Source organism: Brugia malayi, assembly GCF_000002995.4.
Source record: "Brugia malayi strain FR3 genome assembly, contig: Bm_v4_Chr2_contig_001, whole genome shotgun sequence".
Lineage (NCBI taxonomy): Eukaryota > Metazoa > Nematoda > Chromadorea > Rhabditida > Onchocercidae > Brugia > Brugia malayi.
In genome coordinates, this window is record NW_025062476.1 from 787,470 (window position 1) to 807,555 (window position 20,086).

The window sequence follows — 20,086 nt, forward strand, 5'->3', positions numbered from 1 at the left end:
TTTAGCACTTAACTGACCATAAACTAAAAGAGTTTAAATTTAATTCTTGTCTATAAATAGCAACACTACACATATTTCTAATCATCCACAACCTAAATCAAATTTATGGATAACTTATAAAATAGTGTGAAAAATGCTTTGAATTCAGCTATTTAAGCTATATATGCAGATAAATGGGAGATTTATAAGAAAATATTGGGCATCCATAAAGTATCTCTGAATTAGTGATGGGTAAATACATTTTGGATCCTATTTATGCATCAAATAAAGTTAGAATACTTTGTAATGGATCAGTGAAGTGTAAACAACATATCTTATGATTTATTTGACAGATAGTCATTAATTAATGTCATTCATTGCAATTTGCGCTTTATGATAAAAGTAGAAGGAATGAGAGAAATTTATGGGAAATGAGAATTTCTTGAAATTTTTTGTAAATTATTTCAAAAATATTTGAATACACAAATTAATTCGTTTACAATTAATGGCTGAAATGAGAAACAGTAATTGGTACTCAAAAACATACGTATTCTTAAGCTATTTTACTGCAGAAGAGTGGTTTGTCGACTAATTACCACTTGTTAAATTAAAATTATTCACAGATATAATTTAACATTACTACCAATCCTAAAGAACATAGTTTGACAAATATTACTATATAAGAAATTAATTTTACTCTTAATATATAATATAAAAAACTCTTAATTATCTATATTGATCTTTCAAATAGATTAATAAACAATTATAACGATATCAATGGCTGATCAATCTTTTCGATAAAAAAACATTAGCGCATGGTGCATATTTAAAAATTTGTCTAATATTTATTTTCATGACTTACTTAAAGTTGATTTCTTACTCAAATTATATTCTTTCAAGCTATTAGATTGAAGGAAAGTATTTCCAGGAGAGATTATTCCAGAGATGACTAAATAAAATTGCTGTCAACTTGTCAACTAACTATGTTCATTCTATCTAACCCACTTATGCGATTAGCATTAATCAAAGTTATCCACGTAAACATATATGACGCAACCGCTTAAGTTAATTATAGTTGAAAAATCATTTTGCAATTTGTGCTAATCTACTTGTCTTGCAATAAAATGGTTCAAATGAAAAATTAAGCTTGCAACAATGAAGTTTGTTTTATATTTTTAAAATTTTTAATTAAAAAAAAAAAAATCATTCAAAATTTTATGACAGAAAAGTTCTGTTAAATTTTTTCCGAAGTAAATTATAAATTTTTGTTAAATTTTGTAATGAATAAAATATGGAAGTAAATCAGATGAAATAGCTAATTTACATTGAAATGTAACTTAATATAAGCCATCAATTCATATGTAACTTTAACATATTATTCAAAATGAAAAGAAAGAATTCGATGTAATTTAAGTTTTTTTACTTAGTTCGTTCTCTCAAGTTTCTAAATAATTTAGATTTTTGATATTACTATTGTAATTTCTGAAAGATAAGTCTTAGCATAACTTTTGGGGATATTACTTATCCTAAAGATATGTTTTATTCAAAACGTAAAGAATGGAAGGAAAAAGCTGATAACCACCAATATTAGCTGATAACCAAACAAAAGTCTTAGTTAACGTGGCGTGAAAAGTCGAACAGGATTAAAAGGATAAGGTAAAAAATAAGGTGTCTTAATGGCCAAGATGGAATATTCAGCTCTTTATCAGCTCAGCGACATTACCGCTCCTTAGCAAAAATTCTTTGTGAACATAAATATCTGTAGTTGTCACCATGTCACATACCTAATCTGATTACCAAGTAAAGTCAGTCCACAGTAAAGAGGTCATTAACGACTTGTTATGATATTTCGATGCAGCTACTTGGCTATCTTATAAGTCATCGTTTCTAGGCTATAGAGCCATCCTAAGATATTCCTTTGTTGCTGAAATTAAAGATGGAACAATGCCATTAGTAATAATCAATTCAAATAGTCATAATAACTTATTTGCATGGCTTTTATTTACTAATCAATTAAAATGCTCGCTTATTTCAGTCATTACTATAATTTGGCTCGAAATCCCATAAAGAATAATTATTGTTCAATTAATGAGAGTTATTAAAATGCTCTAAATGAAATCAACAAACTACTTTAAATAGTTAAAACAGCACAGACTACTTTGACGTTGTAATGAAAACTAAAAGTTATCAAACTATAATTGAGGAAAATTCTCATTTCAAACATCGAACATGAAAATTTGAAGTTTTCGTTTTCTGTTCATTTATTTTTTTAAGTTCACTTTTTCATTTTAAACTCATTTCTTCATTTCTTATTTTCCATAACAGAGAAATAAATTTCTGCTTATTTTCATGAAGCAATTATTGAAAGTCAGGCAAGAATTTTTGACCACAGATGAATTGATATTTTGCTTCAATTTTTTTCAAGAAAATTTTTCAAGAAAAAATTTAAAATATTTAATGGTCAGATATTATACTTAACCTGAGAGATACCTATCAAAAATCTTACTCGTTATTTCCATCATATATTAAAATCAATATGAGCATAGCAACTGAATAAAGTATTGCTGATAGTGTTATTATAAGAATATAAAGCATTTTACTCATTTTTCGATATCTGCAAATAACCATTGCAGTTCTGAACTTTAGAACTATTATTCGAATTTAAAACAACGAAGTAAATAATTTAGCATTGCCATTTGAGAAACACAACTATCACAGTAAGCAGTAAGCTAGAGAGATTGAAGTTACTTGTACTGCCCAAATACTTACTTTAAAGGTCTTAAAATGGCCATGGCTCGATCTATGCCTGTAGGTAGTAATCATCTATCAGTAAGCTAGAGAGATTGAAGTTACTTGTACTGCCCAAATACTTACTTTAAAGGTCTTAAAATGGCCATGGCTCGATCTATGCCTATAGGTAGTAATATAATCATTGAGAAATTCATGCCAAAATTGGGTAATAACTGTATCCAAATACATTTCCATAAGGGTATGGAAGTGATTCCAGTAAAAATAAAGTATGCAAATGGAATATGGCCGATTTGATGAAGAATGTCACCAAATGCGCCCAATGCTATTAATATGTTATTGACATTGTGAAGATGCCTGGAATTTTTTGTAAATTTAAAAGTGAGCAATTTTTTTCTTTTAAATTTTGAATTTTTTAAACTTTGAAATGGAATACGCAAAGAGATACAAAATTTGTTACTTAAAATATTTTAAATATCATAAATTTAATCATAAATCTTTCAAATTCACATGAAATTATATAAGCAAATTGATGAAACTTTCCTTTTCAATTTCTATTTTCACTCTGTTTCTTCTCTGAAACATTCACTGAACTTTTTAAATTCCTTATTTTGATCTTAGCCAATTTTATGTCACATAGCTATCACAGATCAATGAGATAATGACCAATAGTTTATGTCACTTTTTCACTTACTTCAAACATTAGCTGATGTCAAAATTGATATTCTATTGCTTTAACAGTCTAATGGCGAAAAAAAAAAAAAAAAACAAACAAACTTAATATTTATTATTAAAATTAAAATTTGTCACAAAAAGAATTACAAATATACTTTTCATCCAAATAAAGTGCATAATTTCTAATTGTTTTATAATTCATATGATAATGTCATATGAAAAAGAATTATAATAATAAGTTATTGTTATAAAGTAAAAAAAAATTTCACTGGAAAATTCATCAGAGATTACAATGAAAGTCAATGTTCAATCACTGATAATTTAAAATTTGACATAGGTAAATGATAATGGATCAGCCACACAGCTGATAACAACGAATTTATGAATGTAACTCATTGTTCTAATTATTACTATAATTATCATTGTACTAATAATTCTAGTTATGCTAATAACTATAGTTATATAATCATATGATAAACGAGTAAATTAATTAATATTAGTAGTACTAGTACTAAAAATAATAGTAATAATGATAATAATAATAGCAAAAACATTAACAATAACAATAATAATAATAATAATTTTGATAACCCTTTGAAATTGCTTAATTGATTTCAAAGACTCATCAGGAGATCTTACTACATCTCTTAAGGAAAAATGTTCTCTTCGGTCTTTTCTTTAAGACAATTCAAATATTTGTCTTTCCGTATTCCCCAGATGATATCGATATCCTTTAATACTGAATGAATTGAGTTTCTTGAATTTTTCTTGAGAGTTCAATTTATGAAGGATAAACTCATCCAATTCATCCTCCTAATTAGTAGACATAATTAGAGGTGTGTTCCGCAGTATGAAATCAATTGAACTCAATACGGTCGTCAAAATTTTAAATTTAAGTTAGCGGTCGAATATTCAAAATATCTTCTGCTTCCACTATTAGAGTGATCAATTCTCGTTCTCATAATAACTTCCTTTTTTGTTAAACCAATGAGTTGCCCATATACTCCTCCATCCCAAGGCGCTTTTGGTATTATACTTTTCCAGATCATTTTTTTTTTCTTTTCCGCTACGAATTCATTTAATTGTTACTTCATAATGATTTTAAAAACTAACTGAAATTGACCAATGTTATCGCTTAAGGTTAATTCTGGACAATCTCGTCGTCTTGCTGTAATCATCTTAAAATAAGTAAAAAGTTTTCGGCTGAAAAAGTTTCTGCTATTTTTAGATGTACAGCTCTTGTTGTAAAACATGTTAACAGTGATATCCATCCATCTTTTTGTTAAGCCATTATCACTCCTGATATTGAAAGGGACTTAAATAATCTAGTCCTACTTGCGCACCTTGCGCAAAATGTCTTGATCATGTGATCCGAGATGCTGAATGATCGACTATGGTTGGTAGCTTAAATAGTTTGGTTATCCTAGCATCTGCACTTCATGCATTTATTTAAGATTCGTTTGACTTCCGTTCTATCTTTCGGGATTCATATCATCGATCTCAGATTCGAGACTGTATGAGCAATTCCAACATGATACAATTGCTCATGTCATTGTTGAATAAGGAGTAGTTCAGTTATATCGTGACAGATACACTCGGTGTAAGTTAGCAAATAAGTTTCATTTGATTATTTTATCTTTGATAACTTACAATTTCTGTCAACCTCATACTCCTATTCTGTCAAAATCTCGAATTGAATAAACTTGAAGAAGTGATGATCCATACCGACGAGAATGTTCGGTTATTTCCATTGATCTTTTTTTGATTGATTTAATTTGTTTATCATCAATAGTTCCTCTTTGCTTAAATGAACTATTTGTAATTCATTCGTCAAGTAGTCAACTGCTATTGCATCTAATCGGATTATTTCTTTAATTTCTTTTTACTCCGATTTTGATTTTAGCAGTAAAACACATTTTTGATATCTCATTGTCAAATCTCATATTTTGGTATTATTGCAGTGATTTTCCTGAAAATATTCCATCCGGAAATGTTTAGCTTCATTTCTTTGATTTCTTGTAGATTCAATCAAAAAGAACATATGAACGATAATTGCAGAAGCAATATCAATTAGAGCTAAAAGCTCTTTGTTGAATTTCTGGTCGGTTTGCATTGTTTACATTTATTTCCTTACATAATAGTATGATTCGCTTCTTGTTTTGAATTCCTTTTTCGGTAATATAATCAGCGATTGTCACCAAATTCAGTTTTTCTTTGTTGAAATCCACTGTTTGCGTGAGTAATTGATCCGGAAATTTCGATATTTGTGGATTTGATATTTTGGTGTTCTAAATTTTCACCTATAACTTCCAGCACATAGTATTGTGTGGATCTTTACAAGGGAAGCTTTATGTCTCTTTTTTTTTTTTTGCAATCATTTGTTGAATGCCTTATTTGAAGACATTTAAAAGAATATTTCATCCGGAAATTTCGATATTTCTGGATTGAAATTTTGATGTCCTAAATTTTCACCTATAACTAACTTCCAGCTATCAAAGTAAATATATATGAGTGTGAGATAATGAATGTTACATTCCAGTGATTCGTATTGTAAAATACATTTTTCTATCCAATTGGAGTTTCTTCTGGAACTCTTTTTGATCTCTTTGATTGTTGCTAAGACTAAGGTTTCATCCCTAACATTTGCATTTGTTTGCTTTCTTCTCCTTTGTGTCCGCCCGCTTTTGACTCCTAGCTTCACTTCTTCATTTCTTAGTACTAATCTTGTCAACTGCTGTCAACTACTGACTAACTTATAGATGCTTGGTATAATTTATTCACTATCCATGCTGGTAATTTATTCACAATTGAAATTTCAATATTTGGATGCTCTAAATTTTCAGCTATAACTTCCAGCTGTTAAAGTATTCTCTCTATTAGCCTCGATGATTGCTTTTCAATTACGGTCGTTTCTTTTGATGGAATTCAGTTCATTTTATTTACCATATTTCTTCATTAGTAAACCTCTTATTACTCTCTTTAAGACAAATATATCAAATAATTTAACTTCTGAATGACTGGAATACTTTGCTAATGAATTGAAACCTTGAAATTACACTAAAATTGCTTCCATAATTTTGAATCTCTACTAAATATTATTAGTGGTAATTATGCGAGATTTTATTTCTGCTTGATTTGTGAGAATGATTTTCTGCTATCTTCTTCATTTAAATTTTTGAATTACCAAGTTAATAATTATTAGTATATATTTTAGGAGTAATAATAATTTCTCTTGTTCAAGTAATCAAGCTTAAAATGGATTGTCAACCATATTAGCATATTTCCCTTCTTCCTCCTTTCATTTTTGTCGCAATTGTCAATCTCTGAATGTTATTCAACCATTTTTTAATTTGGTTCTACTTTGAAGTGTAAATGAATACATACATTAACCTTGTCTCTATCAGAAATAACTTTTTATTATACAAATAATATTTTATGTTATCATGAAAGTTTTTACAAAATTTTATCTTTTTTTTTTGTATTTTTACATTAACAAAATTATAAATTATTAACAGTGATCAACCATTTTCTGTTCATTTTTAAATTTCCACTTTTATTGCTTCATGCTAATAGTATCCCTTTCAAAATTATGCCAATAAATTTTATAAAATATTTCGAAGCGCTAATAAGAAGGTATTATTTAATTAAGGTATTATGCGTGATCACTTCTTATATACGTATATATTTACGTAAATCTATATATATATAGACGTGTAACTTTAAGAACAATAGTTTTCGTTTTGTCATTTTAACATTTCATTTAATTATAACTTTTTCATTTCAAAAATGATTCATATTTCAATTCCAACGACACAAACGTTGAAAGTGGTACATATGACGTTAAATAAAAAATATAAATTTAATAAAAATATAAATTTTAGTAGTTTAATAAAGTTTGCTTATTTTCTATTTATACAAATTAAACTATTAAATTATATTTAATACAAAAATGAGTCTTACTTATTAATTTATTAATTTGAAAATGATCAAAATGTTCCAAATAAAGCAGTCGCAGTTATTTAAACAATAAAGTTAATAAAAATATAAATTTTAATAGTTTAATAAAGCCACAAACTACAATTTATTAACATTGTGTGATAATTTTAAAGTATTTTGATATTTTACTTGGCACTATGTTTTCATTGGATATAGTTTTTCTTCATGTTAGTATTTATAAAATATTATTTTGAAGTATAAATATTATATTTTCTTAAATATGACAACAAATTTTTATGTAAATACTATTTCGAAGTGCTGATAATCAAGTGATAAAATGATAAATGCTATTACTTAATCATTTTCAATTTATTTTTAACACAGAAATGAATTTCTTTTTTTTAATTCATCCATGAAAAATGATCATAATATTGCACTTCTTTTATAAAATTTGAAATATTAGTAAAATTATAAAATTAAAATTTATCAGCATTATAAAATTATTTTAAACTCATTTCACTTCTTGCTTGGCACTGTATTTTCACCATGCATTAACTTTTTATATGTTACAATAAATTTTTGATAAACATTATCTTGAAATGCTAATCAAATGATAAAATGATAATTTCATTTTTTTTTTAAAAGTGAAGCAGTAAAGTTTACACACAAACATAAATTTTAATTTATATTAATAAAGTTGCAAGTTTATAATTAGTTAATATTATCACATTATTTTGAACTTTTAACTTATGAACTTATTTTCATTTTTCTTTATGTTAGAAATATCGTTTTGTTAATTGTTCCCAATAAATTTTAGAAGAAAAATATTACTTTAAAATATTAGTAAAGTCATCAACTGATAAGTAAGTGATGATATGATGTTATCATAAATGTATTTTTTTTATGTAAAAATAAATTTAGTTTATTAATTTATGCATCAAATGAAATAATTTAAATCTTACTTCATATACTTCATTTTCGATTTTCAAAGTAATATTTGTATAAAATTTATTGTTTAGCAGTAAAATTTATTAGAATGCTAATTTTGAAATGTTATTACAATTACAAATTTATAAATCAATTAATCATATAAAATTGTTTTGAACTTATTTGACACATTATATTTTTATTCAGCATTACTTTGCAGCACACAAGTAAACAACTTTTTCTTAACTTATGGCAATAAATTTTATACAAATAATACTTTGAAGTACTAATTATGTAATCAAATGTTATACAAATATTACTTTGAAATATTAGTTAAGTAATCAAATGTTATACAAATATTACTTTGAAATACTAATTAAGTATTCAAATGTTAAACAAATAATAATAATTGTTTTTAATTTAAAATTGTATTTAATTGTTTATTTTATAATTATTTATAATATTTAAAAGCAATTCAATCGTTGATTAAGCAATAAAATTTACAAGAAAAAACAAATTTATGCGCATTGTCTAGATTTTTTCAGTTTGTTATTAAGAAAAATGCTTATAATTACTTAATATATTGAAAATTGCTCCCAGTTTTTTTTGTTAAAATTTTTTTTTCAAATCGAACAGTCAAATTTAAAGTCTAAAATTTTGTTATCAGTTCGTTGTTTAATTAATCTCCAAACAAACTTTCAACAATTTCATATTTTAGCGACATACTTCCATTTTATCAATCACTTTTATAAGCAAATGACATAATGTTCAAAACTAACTCTTACATATGTAAGTAGTAAAGTTTATCTAATAGTAAGGATAATTTACTCACTATTTGTATGAAATTTATTGTAAGCCAATACTTATCATTTGCTTATCACTATGTAACGAATTAAACTTATTATCAATGTCAATCTTCTGCTATCAGCAAATTTAAATTTACCTTATCATACCTATTCCATTCAACTCTTTATTCAAATCCTTTACTTATTTTTTGCATTTTATTGTTTCCTTCTTAATTGCATATTTGTTGAGAATAATTTTAGGAAATTATCACTATATTATCAGTATAGATTAACATTTTATGTAATGTAATTGGTTAGCAAATAACAATTCCATTACATATTACATTCATTCGTACAATCTTCAAATTAAAAATCAAGAAAATTTCTCAGACAAATCTTTTATATCTGATAGCCACTAACTATTACCTTACGACTCATAGTAGTAACTTTACGACGTATGCATTAACACTGTATCCTCTATGAGTATTTATGATATTTCAAGACAAAAAAGGTGCGTGTTATTTAGCAGTTGTTTACGATAATGCAATTGTTTACGAGAATGCGATTGTTTACGAGATTACGACGTATGCATGACCACTAAACTATATTCTGTATGACGTATTTATGATATTTCAAGACAAAAAAGAGCGTGTTATTTAGTGGTTGTTTACGAGAATGCGATTGTTTACGAGAAGAAAGAGAAAGATAGAACAATAAGGAATTGAGTTGACTTACTTTACAGTACCTATCTGTAAGCCATTTTTATTGCTTGCATATATCAAGTAAAAATACTGATTCACAATTCTGTATCTCATTTATTATGTTTTTGCATTATATCATTTTTTTTTTTTGTACAAAGTTTATTGACATTTTAAAATTGAAATTTTTTTATTATAATAGAAATAAAAATATTTCTCGAATTATATACATTGCTTAATATTATTATAGTTTATGAAAATAAAAAAAGAAAAAAATTCCATTCTTATTCCTTTGATTTAAAATTGTTGGTTTTATTTTGGAAAATTTTTCTTTGTTATAACTAATCTTCCAAAATCAATATGAAAAGCTACATGATGATTTCATTAATTTAATGAAGCGAAATAATCAGTAATTTGCTATTGCCATTTTTCAATTAATCTCTGATTCATCATTATCATCAAATTAGATTGATATTATTGTTAAAAAAAAAAAATATTTTCAGGAGTAATTTTCTGTGAAATTCTATCGATGAATTGTCGTCACTCGCCTTATTGTTGATTTTGGTGTCAATTTTACTGTATTCTTTAAGCATGGAAATTTCCTGAGTTGCTTTTTAAATTCATTCCGGTATTCTGTACTGCAAAAAACACTTTTCATAATGATAGCTTAAAATTAAACTTATCAATATTACTAGTATTAATTGTTAAGGATACAATAACTTAAAATTAAACTTATCAATATTACTAGTATTAATTGTTAAGGATACAATAACTTAAAATTAAACTTATCAATATTACTAGTATTAATTGTTAAGGATACAATAAAATATTTCAAATGCAAAATATTTTAACTTTTTTTTCTTTTTTTTAATATTTTATAAGAATAATTTTTTTTTTTTTTTTTTTACCTCCTCCAATAATAAAATAAGCAATTGAATGAGATGCTTAAATTAACAAATATTCCCGCATAACATCCTATGTAAAATGCTGTCATTTCGGAAAAATCAAAAAACATTGTTGACAAATAAATAATCGTTGATGCTAGCTGTCCCAGTCCAATAAATGCCACAACAATCTTTAATGTTTGCAAAAGTTCGAAATTTTTAGTTGCTGAAAATTAAAATTAAAAATTAAAACAGTGCTATAGCAACCATTAAACTTATTCATAATTAATTAATTCGTATAAAATGCTTCATGCATAGATATAATTTTAATGCAGAAATAAAAGCTATTGAATAATAAAGAAGCAAAAAGCGAATGATATTGAATAGACATTTTTCATATGGTAGTTATTAAATTCAAATTGATAGTTTACTTAAATATATTTATTTATTAATTATTTAAATAACTCACATGTTTTAGCTTTCACCATAACACGACTCAGTATTGCATAAAGTATAATTGTTGCTAAATTAATTAATGTCGATGAAATACTCCAAACTGAATCTGATAAACCATTGTATATTGCTACCACAACACAAATTACTTCCATACTACAAAATGCGATAAACAAATAAAATAATTTAAAATTTAAAAAATAAAATAAAAAAATGCAACACTTTGAGTATATTTCTTTATGGCTTAGAATATTTAAGAATATTTTTCATTTTTTACATATCAAATTTTTTTTCTTTTCTTATTTTTAATAATGAAACTTTTATTTTTTTTTAAAGCTTATTTCTTCATATTATTGCATAATGGATGTTTCTGTTTCTGTAGTAATCACTTGAAAGTCAGGCAGAAAAATTTTTAGTCAAAGATGAATTAATATTTTGCTTCAATTTTCTTCAAGAAAATTTGTTGAGATATTTGATGGTCAGATATTATATTTAACTTGAGAGATATTATTATTATATTTAACCCGAGATATTATACTTACTCGAGATATTATATTTAACCTGAGAAATATTATTATTATATTTAACCGAGATATTATACTTAACCTGAGAAATACCTATCAAAAATCTTACTCGTTACTTGCATCATATATAAAAACCAATATGAGCATAGCAACTGCATAAAGTATTGCTGGTAGAGTCATTATTGGAATATAAAGCATTTTACTCATTTTTCGATATCTGCAAATAACCATTACAGTTCTGAACTTTAGAACTATTATTCGAATTTAAAACAACAAAGTAAATAATTTAGCATTGCCATTTGAGAAACACAACTATCACAGTAAGCAGTAAGCAGTAAGCTAGAGAGATTGAAGTTACTTGTACTGCCCAAATACTTACTTTAAAGGTCTTAAAATGGCCATGGCTCGATCTATGCCTGTAGGTAGTAATCATCTATCAGTAAGCAGTAAGCTAGAGAGATTGAAGTTACTTGTACTGCCCAAATACTTACTTTAAAGGTCTTAAAATGGCCATGGCTCGATCTATGCCTGTAGGTAGTAATCATCTATCAGTAAGCAGTAAGCTAGAGAGATTGAAGTTACTTGTACTGCCCAAATACTTACTTTAAAGGTCTTAAAATGGCCATGGCTCGATCTATGCCTGTAGGTAGTAATCATCTATCAGTAAGCAGTAAGCTAGAGAGATTGAAGTTACTTGTACTGCCCAAATACTTACTTTAAAGGTCTTAAAATGGCCATGGCTCGATCTATGCCTGTAGGTAGTAATCATCTATCAGTAAGCAGTAAGCTAGAGAGATTGAAGTTACTTGTACTGCCCAAATACTTACTTTAAAGGTCTTAAAATGGCCATGGCTCGATCTATGCCTATAGGTAGTAATATAATCATTGAGAAATTCATGCCAAAATTGGGTAATAACTGTATCCAAATACATTTCCATAAGGGTATGGAAGTGATTCCAGTAAAAATAAAGTATGCAAATGGAATATGGCCGATTTGATGAAGAATGTCACCAAATGCGCCCAATGCTATTAATATGTTATTGACATTGTGAAGATGCCTGGAATTTTTTGTAAATTTAAAAGTGAGCAATTTTTTTCTTTTAAATTTTGAATTTTTTAACTTTGAAATGGAATACGCAAAGAGATACAAAATTTGTTACTTAAAATATTTTAAATATCATAAATTTAATCATAAATCTTTCAAATTCACATGAAATTATATAAGCAAATTGATGAAACTTTCCTTTTCAATTTCTATTTTCCCTCTGTTTCTTCTCTGAAACATTCACTGAACCTTTTAAATTCCTTATTTTGATCTTAGCCAATTTTATGTAAATCAAATGCAATAATGAAAAGCAACTTTACATCTCTTTTTTCCTTTTCATTAAATAATGTTTAAAAATTGAGAGCAATACAGTCATCAATGATGATACTGTTAATCGAGTATATTGATAAAATAATTATAAGTGATCAATCAATCAATCAATCAATCGATCAGTTAATCAATCAATCAATCATTTAATCAGTCAATGACGTACTTGTTTTGAATAGTAGCTACAATAAGCGCAGTATTGCCAATAAATCCAGTTAAAAGGCATAGTAGAAAAATGCATACACATGGTATAATTGGTATCAATATAACCATTTTATTATTTAATCTGAAATTATCAAACAAAAATTTGCATAAAAAATTTTTATAATTATTTTAAAATTTTAGAAAACAAACCACCTAGAAAGAAAAGAAAAATTCATTGTGTTTATTTATCTACCGTATACTTTTTTCTAAATAATATGTGGGAGGTATTAGTTTGTTACCAACCATTGATTCACATTTATTCGTTAATTGCAATTTCCTTCATTTTTTTTTTTTTTTTTTTTTGTCAAATTTTTTTTAAAAACTAATTTTATATCACTCAACAATTACTTAAACTTAAATATGATTCATTGATTATAATTAATAATTGAAATTAAGAAAATTTGTATTTACATGTATTTTAGTAAATTTTGATATGATCAAAAAAATGAATGATAAGTTTTTGTGAAAAAAAAAGTGTAAAACTGAGTAATAGTTAATTTTCAAATTTTCAAATTATTATACCACAAAGGATTAAGTTCAAAATGAATTATGTTATCAACTAGATATTACTTATTCAGTTTACTTATTCAACCACCTGTTGAAATTACTATTAGATTTATTTACAGATATAGTTTAACATTACTATCAAACTCTAAACAACATCGTTTGCGATTATATGATCGACTAATAAATTAGCTTTACCATGACAACCCAATTAATTATTTATTTTAATTCATTTAATAATTGTGCATTTGACGGCATATTTTACTTATACAACAATAAATTAATAAATTCAACGATCATTGGTCAATCTTTTTGAGATAAGATTATTATTAATTATACTGAGCTAATTATTTGTGTTTATTTTTTTTTCTTTTTGCTAGGCCAAAATTTTGATGTCATCAAATTGTGTTTAATATCATTTAGTAGACATTTTACAACCAATAAAGTTTACTATGAATTTTATTCGTCAAGAAAAATTAATTATTTCATATGTTCGCAGCAAATCAATCGAATTGTTTCAAAATAAAATTTCATTTTAATGTCATTAGAAAAAAAAAAAAGAAAAACTTCATAAAAGTTTATAAAACATTTAAATTCGTGAAACATTTAAAAATACATACATTTTATAAAGTTTAACTTTTTCAAAAAATTTTCCACTTCACTTCATGAATTCAAAAATTTTTCACATCATTTCTTATAATAATTTCAAAAGTTTAGAATTATTTACAATTAGAATTAAGCTAACTTCTCAGTTTTGTTTTTTTAACTTTTGTAAAATATTAGATTTTTATTATTATAGTAAAGTAATATATACAATAAATGCAGTTGAAAAGTTTGATCGATATCTAAATACAGTTGCAGTGCACTAAGAAATTAATTATTTCTAATACATACAATAAATCAATCAATCAAATTGCTTTTTTCAAAAATAAATACAAAAAATTTTGATGTATATTTATTTCATAAAACTATTATTAATAAATATTATTCAGAATTAATAAAAGAATTATTATTAATGACAGTAAAATCTAACTGTTATTCATTTCGTTAATTAATGATATAAATTCCATTACAGTTAACAATTTGAACATTCAAAAGATTTCCTAAACAAAATTTTTGTTTTTACTTTTTTTTTTTTTTTTTTTGAAAACTAAAAATGAAATTTTACACAGCAAAAATGATTAAAGAGGAAAAAAAAATCTAGATATTATTCAGAATTAATAAATTTATTTCTGGAAGAATTAATTGATAGCATTGAAACAGAGAAAAAATTATTTTTTTTTATAGATAATTGAATATGCATAAAAATTAATTTATCCAAAAAGTTTTTCCTTTGATGTATGTGAAAACTATCTGAATACATTGAAATAATATCGAATGAATGCTCATATCAACGAAGTTATTGTTAATTCAGGGACGATCGTTTTCATCATGGGCTAATCGTTTCATGCCGTGTGTATGTCTGTCTGTCTGTGTATGTGTGTATGTGTATGTGTGTGTGTTATATTACTATCAGTGATGATATCACAAGATATCAAGCGGAATAATTAATGCATAATTTATTTGCGGCGTATTTCTTTCCATTGTTCATCAATAAAAATAGCTTTTTTTTTTATTGTTTTTAATTTTAATTTCATTCCATTATCATTCTATCATTACAAAATATCAATATATTATCATATTCATATCATCATTATATCAGCATAGTCCATTATCATTCTATCATTACAAAATATCAATATATTATCATATTCATATCATCATTATATCAGCATAGTCCATTATCATTCTATCATTACAAAATATCAATATATTATCATATTCATATCATCATTATATCAGCATAGTCCATTATCATTCTATCATTACAAAATATCAATATATTATCATATTCATATCATCATTATATCAGCATAGTCCATTATCATTCTATCATTACAAAATATCAATATATTATCATATTCATATCATCATTATATCAGCATAGTCCATTATCATTCTATCATTACAAAATATCAATATATTATCATATTCATATCATCATTATATCAGCATAGTCCATTATCATTCTATCATTACAAAATATCAATATATTATCATATTCATATCATCATTATATCAGCATAGTCCATTATCATTCTATCATTACAAAATATCAATATATTATCATATTCATATCATCATTATATCAGCATAGTCCATTATCATTCTATCATTACAAAATATCAATATATTATCATATTCATATCATCATTATATCAGCATAGTCCATTATCATTCTATCATTACAAAATATCAATATATTATCATATTCATATCATCATTATATCAGCATAGTCCATTATCATTCTATCATTACAAAATATCAATATATTATCATATTCATATCATCATTATATCAGCATAGTCCATTATCATTCTATCATTACAAAATATCAATATATTATCATATTCATATCATCATTATATCAGCATAGTCCATTATCATTCTATCATTACAAAATATCAATATATTATCATATTCATATCATCATTATATCAGCATAGTCCATTATCATTCTATCATTACAAAATATCAATATATTATCATATTCATATCATCATTATATCAGCATAGTCCATTATCATTCTATCATTACAAAATATCAATATATTATCATATTCATATCATCATTATATCAGCATAGTCCATTATCATTCTATCATTACAAAATATCAATATATTATCATATTCATATCATCATTATATCAGCATAGTCCATTATCATTCTATCATTACAAAATATCAATATATTATCATATTCATATCATCATTATATCAGCATAGTCCATTATCATTCTATCATTACAAAATATCAATATATTATCATATTCATATCATCATTATATCAGCATAGTCCATTATCATTCTATCATTACAAAATATCAATATATTATCATATTCATATCATCATTATATCAGCATAGTCCATTATCATTCTATCATTACAAAATATCAATATATTATCATATTCATATCATCATTATATCAGCATAGTCCATTATCATTCTATCATTACAAAATATCAATATATTATCATATTCATATCATCATTATATCAGCATAGTCCATTATCATTCTATCATTACAAAATATCAATATATTATCATATTCATATCATCATTATATCAGCATAGTCCATTATCATTCTATCATTACAAAATATCAATATATTATCATATTCATATCATCATTATATCAGCATAGTCCATTATCATTCTATCATTACAAAATATCAATATATTATCATATTCATATCATCATTATATCAGCATAGTCCATTATCATTCTATCATTACAAAATATCAATATATTATCATATTCATATCATCATTATATCAGCATAGTCCATTATCATTCTATCATTACAAAATATCAATATATTATCATATTCATATCATCATTATATCAGCATAGTCCATTATCATTCTATCATTACAAAATATCAATATATTATCATATTCATATCATCATTATATCAGCATAGTCCATTATCATTCTATCATTACAAAATATCAATATATTATCATATTCATATCATCATTATATCAGCATAGTCCATTATCATTCTATCATTACAAAATATCAATATATTATCATATTCATATCATCATTATATCAGCATAGTCCATTATCATTCTATCATTACAAAATATCAATATATTATCATATTCATATCATCATTATATCAGCATAGTCCATTATCATTCTATCATTACAAAATATCAATATATTATCATATTCATATCATCATTATATCAGCATAGTCCATTATCATTCTATCATTACAAAATATCAATATATTATCATATTCATATCATCATTATATCAGCATAGTCCATTATCATTCTATCATTACAAAATATCAATATATTATCATATTCATATCATCATTATATCAGCATAGTCCATTATCATTCTATCATTACAAAATATCAATATATTATCATATTCATATCATCATTATATCAGCATAGTCCATTATCATTCTATCATTACAAAATATCAATATATTATCATATTCATATCATCATTATATCAGCATAGTCCATTATCATTCTATCATTACAAAATATCAATATATTATCATATTCATATCATCATTATATCAGCATAGTCCATTATCATTCTATCATTACAAAATATCAATATATTATCATATTCATATCATCATTATATCAGCATAGTCCATTATCATTCTATCATTACAAAATATCAATATATTATCATATTCATATCATCATTATATCAGCATAGTCCATTATCATTCTATCATTACAAAATATCAATATATTATCATATTCATATCATCATTATATCAGCATAGTCCATTATCATTCTATCATTACAAAATATCAATATATTATCATATTCATATCATCATTATATCAGCATAGTCCATTATCATTCTATCATTACAAAATATCAATATATTATCATATTCATATCATCATTATATCAGCATAGTCCATTATCATTCTATCATTACAAAATATCAATATATTATCATATTCATATCATCATTATATCAGCATAGTCCATTATCATTCTATCATTACAAAATATCAATATATTATCATATTCATATCATCATTATATCAGCATAGTCCATTATCATTCTATCATTACAAAATATCAATATATTATCATATTCATATCATCATTATATCAGCATAGTCCATTATCATTCTATCATTACAAAATATCAATATATTATCATATTCATATCATCATTATATCAGCATAGTCCATTATCATTCTATCATTACAAAATATCAATATATTATCATATTCATATCATCATTATATCAGCATAGTCCATTATCATTCTATCATTACAAAATATCAATATATTATCATATTCATATCATCATTATATCAGCATAGTCCATTATCATTCTATCATTACAAAATATCAATATATTATCATATTCATATCATCATTATATCAGCATAGTCCATTATCATTCTATCATTACAAAATATCAATATATTATCATATTCATATCATCATTATATCAGCATAGTCCATTATCATTCTATCATTACAAAATATCAATATATTATCATATTCATATCATCATTATATCAGCATAGTCCATTATCATTCTATCATTACAAAATATCAATATATTATCATATTCATATCATCATTATATCAGCATAGTCCATTATCATTCTATCATTACAAAATATCAATATATTATCATATTCATATCATCATTATATCAGCATAGTCCATTATCATTCTATCATTACAAAATATCAATATATTATCATATTCATATCATCATTATATCAGCATAGTCCATTATCATTCTATCATTACAAAATATCAATATATTATCATATTCATATCATCATTATATCAGCATAGTCCATTATCATTCTATCATTACAAAATATCAATATATTATCATATTCATATCATCATTATATCAGCATAGTCCATTATCATTCTATCATTACAAAATATCAATATATTATCATATTCATATCATCATTATATCAGCATAGTCCATTATCATTCTATCATTACAAAATATCAATATATTATCATATTCATATCATCATTATATCAGCATAGTCCATTATCATTCTATCATTACAAAATATCAATATATTATCATATTCATATCATCATTATATCAGCATAGTCCATTATCATTCTATCATTACAAAATATCAATATATTATCATATTCATATCATCATTATATCAGCATAGTCCATTATCATTCTATCATTACAAAATATCAATATATTATCATATTCATATCATCATTATATCAGCATAGTCCATTATCATTCTATCATTACAAAATATCAATATATTATCATATTCATATCATCATTATATCAGCATAGTCCATTATCATTCTATCATTACAAAATATCAATATATTATCATATTCACATTATCATTATATCATGAATTATCATTACATCAGTATGTTCCATTATCATTATATCATCATCATCATCATAAATTATTATCGTAACTTTGCAGGTTTCATTGTCTATTGTTTTATTTCCTATAACTTTGTATGCTATTTGGTAGTTTGATAAAAGCTCAATATTAATTATTTATACTTGATTCCATACACTATTTTTCATTGTATTAGTTGAATTCATTCTACCGTTGCAATAATCAACAATTTAGTTTTTTTTTCTTGTTTGTTTTGTTTTTTACTTCAGTTTGTTAGAAAAGCAAACAACTGCAATTATTTCTTCTACAGAAAATTTCGGATATAACTCATTTCGTTAATTTATTAGTTTTTTTTTCCTCGAAATTTCGTTAATTTATTAGTTTTTTTTTTCCTCGTAATTTCAAGCTTTTTTTGTCAGAACTTTTGGT

General features: G+C 24.6%; 1 protein-coding gene across 1 annotated transcript; it reads right to left on the reverse strand.

The window, feature by feature from the left end:
- Positions 1-10,271: 10,271 nt before the first annotated feature.
- Bm17450 (Uncharacterized protein) lies at positions 10,272-11,240 on the reverse strand (the record flags this gene model as incomplete). The annotated part of the gene is made up of 3 exons (XM_043077995.1): positions 10,272-10,414; positions 10,721-10,858; positions 11,102-11,240. The coding sequence occupies 3 exons, from the start codon at positions 11,238-11,240 to the stop codon at positions 10,272-10,274; spliced, it is 420 nt and encodes a 139-aa protein (XP_042933929.1).
- Positions 11,241-20,086: the final 8,846 nt, after the last annotated feature.